This window comes from Sinohyriopsis cumingii, chromosome 12, assembly GCF_028554795.1.
Source record: "Sinohyriopsis cumingii isolate HCF-2022 chromosome 12, ASM2855479v2, whole genome shotgun sequence".
NCBI classification, from domain to species: domain Eukaryota; kingdom Metazoa; phylum Mollusca; class Bivalvia; order Unionida; family Unionidae; genus Sinohyriopsis; species Sinohyriopsis cumingii.
The window spans coordinates 28,118,217-28,130,335 of NC_142972.1; the positions used below are offsets into that span (position 1 = coordinate 28,118,217).

A 12,119-nucleotide genomic window follows, 5' to 3' on the forward strand; every position below is an offset into this window, starting at 1 on the left:
CACATATGTTTTCGCATACGCGTGATGGTTGTTGAAACCATTTGTAATGATCTTTCACATGTTGGACATTTTGAAAATAACTGTTATTCATGTAGAATAACAAGCAACTTCATTAGAAAAAACATGTTATTCTCAATTATTATCAATGTGATTGTAAAACAAGGATTCAGTCATTAAACAGCCCAGTTCCCTGACCCCCTCCCTCGCAGTTTTCTTGATGTATAAGCGGATTTGTTTCAATTTTTGGAGGTCCCTTGCTTATAGTGCAGTCTATGTTTGTGGACCCGTTGTGCACGAGTTATCGAGGAAGAGGTGTATTACTAACTGCCATTGTAGTGCCAAAGTCCTTTAAAACATCATTATGATGAACCATTGATTCTTTAAAAGAAGCTGTCACAGATATATTTTGCCATTTTACAGGTTTGTATTGTTTATTTATCTTTTATGAAAAACCACAAAATCAGATAATACCCTAATGAAAACTCATTTGATACAGCTTCATTGTAGTTGGTGAATATCCTGTCTGTCTTAATTGAGTTGCTCCTTATTGTTTGGGTTGAATGAGGTCTTTGTCTTGGGAGGTTGAAGTGCAGAGGGCAGACAGATGGCTTAGCTATGAGGGAGTGGTTTACAACATCTGTTGAAGACCACTCAACACTCCATGTTGAAATAACTGTCATATCCTCCTGCAACGGACCTCACCAGATTGGGCATCTCAAAGTCAAGCGGACTGCTGGATGTGAGGTGATGTCCATGTACAGTGGAAGTTTCTCCCTGGCATAGATCTTAGCCAACACTTTGAGACTTTGGGAAGGGTCTTCCTACAGACCTGAGTCACCTGATGAATCATTGATCAGACACCAGTCTCCAGGCAGCATTTTCAAAATTCTCTGGCCATTGGTCTGCGCGTTTTGGACACTGGTCATTGGAGCTCCTTCAGTACAGGGATAGGGAATTCTGTTCCATCCCACAGGGAATTGGGAATTTGCTTACAGATGCCAGATTAGGGAAAGGGATCCAGTCGGCAAGTTTTAGTAGAAAATGTGTGAATGCTAACTGCCCTCTTTGAGTGCAGCAACTAACCAATACTCTTAAACATTTGAAAGGCCTGGCCTTGGGCAGATCCTCAATTAGCAGATCTGAGAAAGTACTTGGAACTGTTAAAACCAGTGTTGTGCTGGCTAATGCTGAAATGGAATCTTTCTTGTCATTTCATCTCTAAATAAGCCTGATTATGATAATGATTCAAAAGTTTAGGATTTCTTCTAAAACATTAGTTCATTAGAACATTCAGGAACTAATATTCTATAAAAGTTCTTGAACATTCATCTGTTTAATGTTCATGAACTGATCATGATATGTTCAGGTGCATTTTATGAATAGTTTATAATCAAGTGTTTTAGAACAAGTAATGGACAATTCAAGAATTGTTTTTTGACATTTTCAAAGACATATTGGTGAATTAGGCATTTCACTAATAATTGAAGTACATTTGAATTAATTCAGGGTTTATAAAAGCCACTCCTTCACCCTCCTTCCAAAACAGGAAATTTTGTTAAATAAAAGTACTAATCATCAGTTTGATTGAATTTGTACATTTAAATGACTTCTTACAAACTTTGACCTATAGAAGTGTCACATTTTTATTTCAATGATAATTTGTGAAATGATTCCAACATATTAGCTTGCTGCTTTAAATTGCCAAATTTGAAACAACTTGCTTTGTATGAAGACAAAAATGTCGTAACTATAAACATAATTTATTCCCCAAGTAATAATATGATTTTTCTTTCAAACATACTTTTCAGGCAGAATCCGTCATTCTCAAGTTGGCTTCTAGAATCAAATTTGAAAGTAGTTTTGACTCATGAGGGCAGTGTAGTTTCTTTCAGAGCCCAATAGCCATTTTACTTAGCTGTTAAATGAAGGTTGTCCCAGAATCGGTTGCCAACATGTGAACCCCAGGTTGTCTGCATATTGCATGATGCTAGAAAGCACAAAGAGTGAACATAAGTAAACCACCATAGGGAACAAGTCAGCCTAACATAATTCCAGAGATGCCAATGGTTTACATTGAGAAAATGAAAGAAGAAACATGGCAAAGTCTAAATTGTCATAGCATCAACTCTGGAAATCTTTTGGACTCTGGATTTTTGCCACTGAAACATCTTTTTGAGGTCCAATAATTTTTCAGTATTCCATTTGTATTTTTTTATTCAGTATGAAGAAAACGACCAATATTGTTTTCTTCTTCTGGCAGCAAATAATAATATTGCCAGTATTTGACACATTTCACAGTGTTCTCAACAAAAACAACACTTACAGTAGCAAGAACAGTGACAGGTATAACATATCTGATGATAAGAAGCAAAAGAAAAGATTCAGAAGAATGGAATTTGTTTTATACTTTTTATTTAGGCATTGGTATTATCTGGAAATGTATAAGGAAATAAACTCACATTCATTGACTTTTTCTTTTTGATCTATGAATAATGGATTTCTTTATCATTGTTTATTAAAAATTTTGATATTTACCACATTCAAAAATTTTGTGTAAAACTGGTAATAATAATATTTGTGTAAAACTGGTAATAATAATATTTATAAAAAATAAAAAAATTGGAGGTTAAAAGATAATCTTCGTATTTCATTTAAGATATACAGAATATGAGTAAACAATTATATTTACACAAGTTTTGTGAAGTGTAGTTACAAACGCAGTGTCTTATGTGCTCAGGGCTGCCATTCATGACAGAATTTGAAACACTTTACAAGGGAACAGAACGAAAATAGTCCTAAACTTGAACAGCTATTGGTGAAAATGTTCTTTTCAATTGTAACATGATTACATCAAAGTGAAAGCAGATTAACTACTCATAGAAGGGGGCCCAGTGTGGCTGAGTGGTCTAAAGTGCTTTCCATTATGGATCACTGCCAGCTCACCTCTGTCTGCGTGGGTTCAAGTCTTGGATTTGGCCAATGTGGGTATGTGAGAAAGCTTGCCAGTAGCTTCTCGTGGGTCGGTGTTTCTTTCCGGGGTTTTCCTGGGTTCTTCTGCCACCATTAATACTGGTCGCCATGTATAGCCTATCATGTGCAGAAAAATGGCGTTAAGCCCTACAACAACAACAGCAACAACTACTCATAGAGCAGGTTTGTTCTTTCAGATTGAAATTATAAATTTTCTAAAGTAAAAATGTAGTATCGCATAATTTTTCCCTGTCATGTATATGCATGTAAATTTAGGCTGATTGCGGTATGCACTTTCAGAATTATACATGTAGCAGTACATTTAGAGAGACTGAATTGTTGTGAAAGTATAAAAGTCAGTACAGCAGTACATCCATAGAAGAAAGCTCTGCTTGGAAATGTTTCCATTATTAGGAAGGGCAGTGGAAAACAAAACTACTGCAGTCAGTTTCTGACATCTTATGCTCCATTTAGAGACTGTCAAGACAGTTACAACATTGGACATATTTCCAGTGATTGTTGTGCTTTTATGACCAAAAACAATCCCTTCTGCTCATTTGTACATTTTGTTTTGAAATCTTTAGCTACAGTATGCATTCTCATAATATGTAAGGATACATTGCTATCCATACAGCAAAATCCATTATTAGCACAGTTTTAGTTTTGTAAGATGGTTCAGATTATTTTCAACACCCATTGCTTAAATGTTTTAAGAGACCAGTGTTTAACAAGAGAACAAATTTATTCAAGAATCTAGCCACACGGGATATTGATATATATTCTGCTATATAAGATACTTAAAGCTGCTTTCACTGGTGTGTAAACTTCCCCTGAATCATACACAGTGGTTGCTTCTGACATTGCTTTCTGGGCAAAGAGGTCAAAACCCTTCATTTAATGGCAGCAATTACCTATCCTGCCGCTATTTCGTATCTGACCTACTTTCATGCCGAAAACTCACCATCCATTTGACACAAATACATCCTCCCACAGAGTGCAAAAAGGTCAGTATGACCTTTTGCACACCACTCTCAGAAAGATCCGTCATATTTTTCATGGATGCCATACTGTGTAGAGATCTACCAAAGCTATCACCAGAGAAATTATACCTGTAGCTACTTACCACAAATAAGCGGTCTTCTTCTGAAGTTTTCAATTAGTCTCAGTGTTACATTTGTCTGTTCCGTTTTATAAGAAATCATTTTCTAGCATTTTCCCCTTTAGAACTTAGTTATTTAAAGGATTTCTACCGTATGTTCCATCTTTTAGGTTGACAAACATTCTTTATATTTAAAAAAAACCTGTATTATCAGTATGTCCTTGTGTGCTTAAGAAAAATCACATGGTTCATTATGCCCCTATGGGCTAGTTGACCTTGCCATCACAGTTGAAGTAAGGTTACAAGAAAGACGTTCTTGTCTCCACCCTGTAACTCATGATGAAATATTATTAGGGCTGTGGCGCAGAGTGCTTCTGTAACCTTTCCATTAAGGGACATAGTGATGCTCAACTACTTTCCAAATCTGAGCCGTCCTTGACTGATGATGATGCATGCTCTGTCCTTGTTGACTCTGAGTGCAGACAGAAGCTGTGGCAGCGACACCTTTTCTCAGGCTCACCCCATCATCTCAGATGGATGAGGAAGAATGAGGTCTGGTCATTTGATAAGGTGGTAAATGAGGTTTACCATTTGTTACCCCCAGGCTTGTGCCCCAAACCGTAGGGCACACAGTCCAGAAAGATACATTATGCTCCAGCAGATGAGGTTCTTTGTTGTTTGCATTTTAATTTGACTTATGAGTATATATGGTACCTTTATAATAGGTGACCTTTTTAAGCATTTCATTTGCAGGAAATATACTTGAGTGAAATTTGCATAACATTTTATGTACCAGACAGATGACTTTGTACAGTCACTACTCTTGTAGATCTTTATAAGGTGCAGACAGTATTAAGAGTAATGAAACCAAGCTATGTTTCCAAGACCCCTTTTTTGGCAGTAAATAAGGACACTATTTCAAAATAGCTAAAACCCACCTTGGAACCTGCTGCCATCAATCCTGATATTTTACACTACATAGTACAAGAATGGGATTCACTATAGTGCTGCTTTCACAGAATAGGTACCTGTGGCTACAACATTTAAAACAGCTGGTTTGAGCAAGGACACTACATTCCTGAAATTTTATCAGAAATCTATCACATCTGACTTGATACGCATTGAAAAACTTTGAATCAGCACCAATCCATTGCTATTAAATTCACTAAATGCATTTATTATTTGAATGAATTAATTCAAATGATTTACAATGCAGTGATTCTCTTTTTTTTATATTACTTTGCTTCTGTCATGGGATACACTCTGAACATCTCTTGGGTTCCCTTGGGGTATGGAGGGTTCATTGAAATTAGAAACTTAAATGATACTTACCAGATTTGAAGTGTGATGATAATTTCATTGAACCTGTAGTACCACTATGGATCACACATGTAAAAATTATTACATCAAAACTTGTCATCAGCTTATAAAACTTTTACTAAAATCAGGTACAAAATGTACCATGTAATTTCTTTTACTGCTTTTTCAAGTAAAACATGCCTGTAAATTCATGCTAAAGAATTAAGTAATTTGATTTTATAGTAATACATGTAGCTCTGATTTATTTTATAGAATTAAGTAATATCTATCTAGGTATGTAATGCCAAGTCAAAGTGAGCAATAAAAATCAAGTAATCAGGTAGTAAAATGTTTACTTAAATCAAGTAAAAAGAAATTACTTGTTTGTTTGTTTTTAGTGTGGGCTTACACTATACACAAGTAAATACAGTAGTCATTTTAGGGATATACAGAAAGAAACACTGATAAATGAAAAAGCCTATAAAGAGGCAAACAAAGTCTTGAAAAACAACTTTCACTGCCGGTCCATTAACAACTCTCGTTTAGAGCAACAGAATTTCTGAACAAAAGACAAGATTAATTTTCACTATTTATATGAAATCTTTGTCAATTTAGTTGGTAGAGATCCTAATTTGTAGTTTAATGAAGTGTTGATCACATACAAGTCATTTAGTTTTGCATATGACATAGCTTATAAACAGTTTTCTTATCTTGGTGTATTTAATTATGGGTGTCTTCTTTTGTAAAATCAATGTTTTCTGCACAGCTGGAAATAATCATCCATAAATGTAAAATGAATCGTTTAAAGGTGAGACATCATGTTCCATGGAACAATTGTGCCATTAAGTTGAAGCAGGTTTTTTTGCATTCACTTAATACAGTCCTACTGCCATGGTTGTTTTCATGATGAATTCTGTATAAATTTATTCCACAGAGATTTTCTCCATTTGGTTACTTTTATTATAAAAGAAGAACATTTTCTTTTTTTAAAAACAGATTTCCATCTAAATTGTTGTTTTATTGCTGTGAAAATGAGTAACTCTTTTTATTTTACTTTTAATATAGTCATTTAATGTATTTCCTGTAAAATTAATTTAATATCAACCATGGTTGTATTGTTGCGATATGTTGATTGGCTTTTCCCCATCTATTTAAAGCTTGATGTATAGCACACAGATTAACTTTAAGACGCTACAGATAAAAACATTTCTACACGCATCTATTCAGAGCACTGGTTATATAGATGCATAACAGACATACTGGTTCTGCCCAGTTGTCTATAGTTAGACTGTCTTCTTTCATATTCCTTGAGTATTTGTAAAACTATTTTGTATTTTATTGAGTACAGTGTATCCATACCACCTTATCCGTCACTGGAAATTTATACTCTTTCATTTTTCTTAGTGCTGAAGTATTAATGCTAATTAATGTTTTCATTCATACCATTTCTCTCCAATAGGGTTGCAATCAATTTTTCTCCAGCAGTTATGCATACTATTTCACAAGTCATAATATGTTTACAATTTAAAAGTAGATGTTCTTATCAAGCTCAAAATAGTCATACAGTAGTTTGGTCCATTTTTTCTTTGTAGGGTAGTATTGGTATTTTCCCACATTTCCATCTTACTAAATTCTAGACAAAATCTGTTATTCTAGGAGACCAATGACATCTATAAGTACCTCTCTGGGATTCCCATCACCCCACGCACTGAGTTTCTTCAGCTAGGACAGCCTGAGGTTCTGGCCCAGTACAAACAAGTCATCCACTACATGAGGTTTGCTCTGGCTGCATATGGCTGGCCAATCTACATAATGATGAATACAGGCACTGGACTCTGCAGGATGCTTCCACATTTCAGGTAATTGAGTGGTTATTTAGGATACAGGAAAAGTTCATGTAGCAAGTATTTGTAAATTTTTCTAAGGAATGAATCAAGATCAATAGCTTAAAAGAATTACATGCAAAAACTTTTCAAAAATCAGTGATGTGCATTCTTTAGTAAAATCTTGTAAACAATCACTGTCACCAGACTCTCAATTCATTTTTTATATATATTGATTTTTTTCTTTTTGAAATTTGGCTGGTAAATTCTTTTTCTTTTCTTTAAAGTGGTCAAATTTATGGTTTAAATAATAATCTGAACATGGATTTAATGTGGAATATTGAAGGTCAAGGTACATTGTAATAGGTATCAGCACCAACAAGCACAAAAGCAGTATCGAGGGTGTCTAGGTGTAACTGCAGAGAAATTATGCACAGAAGTGTCCACATTGATTAGATGTGTTTGTCATTGGTTCTTTTGTGCGTAAAACTGTGATAGATAAATTTGTGTCATCAAAATTGTAATCTCGTTAGCCATATGTTAAACATTTCATATTTTGTGTGTGCAGATTTAGATATGAAAGATAATTTGTTAATTTAACCCTTTCTCACATAAGGTGCATTTGGGCACCACTAATACAGTTCATTGAAAGCTGGTACTGACACTTCTGAGTGCTTTGGTGGCCTAAGTGGTTAGAACATCTGCCTCAGATGTGGGAGGTTGCTGGGTTGAACCCCAGCTGAGTCATACCAAAACTTATAATAATGGTTGACCTGGTGTCAGTGTTGATGGGACTGGATGGGACATGATGCTACATGTCTGCGACATGATGCCCAAGTTCTAACATCACTGTAAACTGACACTCTGCAGACATCATAGCGATATGGTTGAATTTTTTTTAAAGCTACATTAAAATTCTAAATCATTCACACATGCTGATGCCTCTTGCATATTACAGTATACTGGGTAAATATGTTTGGAAGCCCCTGTCATGTCTCCATGCAAACACTTTTAGATGTTCATGGTGTACACTTGCCATTTGCATAGTCAGTTTATGGCACCACCTGATGGGAATATCTCCTCTGGCAAAACAGGCTTTCTTGAAGTTTGTATGATTTCATAGCATGTAATATTGTCTTAGACAAATCCTAAATAATCAGTCAGGTTTAGAGTCATTGTAATATAATATTGTAATATATATTTTATCTCCTACTAAGTGTATAACACATATTGTGATATGATTTGTATTGCCACTAGTGATTTCACCAAGATTTTTTCATTGAGAGGGTATTTCCCCTCTGATATTTTTTAAAGGGGATTTGCATTTTTATGGAGGGGTGGGGAATGATTAATGAAATTCAGCAAAGATCCACATAATCATGCATCATGGAGAAACCTCTGTACCACCCAATTATTTTAATATGTATCATATTGTGACCAAGCAGGCAGTGTTTATTTCTGATATGCAAGTGAAGAAGCCCATTTATAAAGATTGTTTTTACAAACATACTTTGATTGAATAATTTGGCTGCAAATATTATGTCAGTCAGAGTCCATGCATGACTTATGCCCAGTGATTTGCCCACACTTTTATTTTGTCAATTATGTCATTCCTTTGATCAATGTTAACCTATCTTTAGCAGTAGGGGGAGATCAAGAATGCCTTAGTGTCTCCCCTTGTTAGCATTATTATTATTGTCTCTATGTCCATTATTGATATCATGCAGCTAATTGTTTCGTGATTTTAATACACTGTACGGGCACTACTTTTTATGAAGTGTCTATAATTGACCAACCACAATATGGCCATCAGACTTAGTGACCTTTTCACCTCAAAAATACTTGTATTTGAATAACCAACAGGGTGTGAATCCGGAGAAGACGATTGTTGAATGTACAAAAAAATGCAGCAAAATCAATTAAAATGATAAGTGATGAAAAAAAGAAGGTGAATGGGTGAAAGCTATGAAACTCAAAATACCCAAGTGTTACTGACCAGATTTCTCAATAACCTACAACTGATTATTGACCTTTGCATGTACTGAAGTTTGAAAAACATATTTATTCACAAAAAGATGGTCCTTGCTTCAATCTTAGAACTATATTTCCAGAAAAAAACGGTTATAAATGTAATGCCCATTTTACCACCTCTTTCAGCTGCTGCTGCTGCAGATGCTGCTGTCCACAGAGGGAGCAAAATTATGTGATAGAGGATAATTGTTGTGAATGTAATAGCGTGGCTTTGAAGAAAGTCAGTGGTTTGAGTGATGCTGAGCTGGTATATATTACATACCATGTAGATGTAAGTACAAATATTTAACAAAGAAATCAACTACAGCATATATTTAAGAGTGTAGTACCCATTAAATCTCTATTATATACCTATCAATTATTTACTCAAGAAAAAGAGTAAGTATTACACTTTTAATTCATAGAAGAAGGAATATGAAACTAGTGTTTCCTGATTCTATATCACAGTTCTCTCAAAAGAGGCTGGAAGTGCTTTTTCCTCGAGCTTTCCTGGTTACAGATGAAATAGTATTAACAACTATGCTATATCCTTTTCTGGACATGTAAGATGGAAACATGTAATATTCCATGTAATTAATCTGTCATCAAGTGAGCTACATGTTAGAGGCAGCAGATTCATTTCATCATCCTTCTCTGTGGGCAACAAAAATGAGGATGAGGGCCATTGGTCTCCCCGTAGACAGTTTAAGACACAAGAAATGTGCTTATTTGCCAAGAACACCCATTTGTATCAATCCCATCACCCTACCAAGGTGATTAGCAATGAGGACAATGACTGCTGGTTTCATGTACCTGCCAACCATTACACTTATGGTGTTATCATTAAGCTTAATGTTTTTCACCGGATTACATTTTAGGCTGGCAAATATATGGATTACACCTTATTGGGACATTACAAAAATAAATTGAAATTAAAGCAATAAAAGGCAGGGTTTGTCTTTTTATTTTATATCTAATTCCACTCATACAAATTTGAGAATATTCTTAAAAAGATGACTGCTGCATAAGAATAGCATAAGAGTACCAGATGTACTTATTTTCTATTTATAGCAACTGTATTTGACCCATTTCCAAGAAAACGTGTATTTCTTCACTTAGAACTTTGCCTCACAGATTCATTATATTGATAAGTTAGGTAGCGGACCAGTCTACACTCTTTAAGAAAATGGCACCAGATGTTTTGCAAAGTGTTTTATGATGTGACTTATGGATGTTACTTATAGACTAGTTAAAGTGAATGCTGAATATAAATAATTTTTCAGTATTTTTTGTTTGTATTCTGGTTCATATACATATGGATTTTGCCCTTATGACAAGTATTTTGATGAGCTGCAGAACCAGGTTAGTAGCAAAAATAAATGTATTTTTTTCATATGTGCAGACATATAATATATAGATTACACTTTTTATGCCAAATTATGCTTTTCTGCCACTTAAATTAGCAATAATTATGTTTGTACTTCTCAGGGGGTGGGGGTGGCATGTATGGTTTCTGCATTCAGTTAAAGAGTCCTGTCACCAGCATGGACACTATGCTTGCCCCCCACTTGGAGGCTTTGGAGCTTAAGGTCCATACACTTGTCACTATTGCATGTCCATCTATATTTAGCAGCTTCCCAGTCTTGTGAAGAAGAAATCAGTCTCTCCAGTGGTGCATTATAGTGGTTGCTGGAGACTAGCTGAGACATCAAGGCATGCACTTTTTGTGTAAACGGTGCTTTCAGCAAAGCTGTTCCATTTCTGCTGGGATGTTGTTTTGGAGACATAAAAAGTTTTGCTGGACGACAACAAGATCCTACTGGTTGGAGGCAATATCTCTCTGTAACATGTCAGGATTTGAGGGACCACTAATGGTAGTCCCTTGCAGGGTCAAGAAGCTTGCTCACCCATAACCGCCCTGTAGGACTTTCTCCCAGATATTTAAAGCTGTCACAGCCACAGCTGTCTCAAAAGCAGCAATCAGTTCAGAGCTCCCTCTTGCCCATAATTTGCTACACATGGAAACCATAAGGTCAACAGAGAAATTCTTTCTGACTCCTCCTTCACCAAGGAGGGAGTCAGCCCTAGGGATTTGAGCCTTCTTCTGCAATGTCTTCCTCCCCACCCACCCCACCCCCGCATGCCCATTGGAGCTTGGCATGACCTAGTTTCATCTGTTTGGCTGGGATTCACAGATGTTTGGGTTCTTTCTACCATAAATGATGGCTATTAGCTTTGTTTCCAGGAACATCCTCTGGGCATATCCATCTATCTTCAGAATGGGAATCTTCACATTCCCTTATTACTTCCACAGAGAAAATACCTCTGGTTTTGTCTCAGCTATGGTGTATTTAAGTTTCAAGCTCTTCCATTTGGACTTGCCTCTGATGCCAAAACTTTTTCCAGGGTGATTGGAGTTGTTGCAGCCTACCTGAGGTTGATGTCCTCAGAGATTCCCTTCTAAACCACTTGTCCCATTTATTGGTCCACAGTGATCCATCTTGATCTTATATCAACTCTTGAGAAGTCTGATCTCATCCCTTATTAGGACTTTGTATATGTCTGATAAATTTTTCTAACCATCCTGAGGAGTTGGGGTGTTTCTTTAGACAGAATTGACAAGATCCTGTAGATCATAATGGCTCTCCTTTGCAAGACCTCATCTGATCATCTTTACCTCTCACTCTTGGGAACACTGAACTCCACAATTGACCTAATTTTCTTAGAAAGACTGTTTGCACCCTCTCCAGCTCGTGCTTTTAGCAGGCTAGAGAGTGTGCAAGAATCCTTTTTCTGCTTGGATCCTCCTGTTTATGCCTTTCAGAATGATTCTACCGGTGCTCCATCAAATCATGATCTCCAGTGCTCCATTCATAATTGGTAGTCCTGTTGCAGGCACAATAATCATGGTCCCAGAC

At 35.9% G+C, this 12,119-nt stretch overlaps 1 protein-coding gene across 1 annotated transcript in view; it reads left to right on the top strand.

Moving 5' to 3' along the window:
* The window catches only part of LOC149786154 (diacylglycerol lipase-alpha-like), a 222,871-nt gene that overhangs the window by 152,941 nt on the left and 57,811 nt on the right, over positions 1-12,119 (top strand). Inside the window, exons 7-8 of the mRNA XM_089976506.1 lie at positions 7,025-7,227; positions 9,349-9,493. Of these exons, the coding sequence (XP_089832632.1) occupies positions 7,025-7,227; positions 9,349-9,493 (348 nt within the window). The remainder of the gene's footprint in view (positions 1-7,024; positions 7,228-9,348; positions 9,494-12,119) is intronic.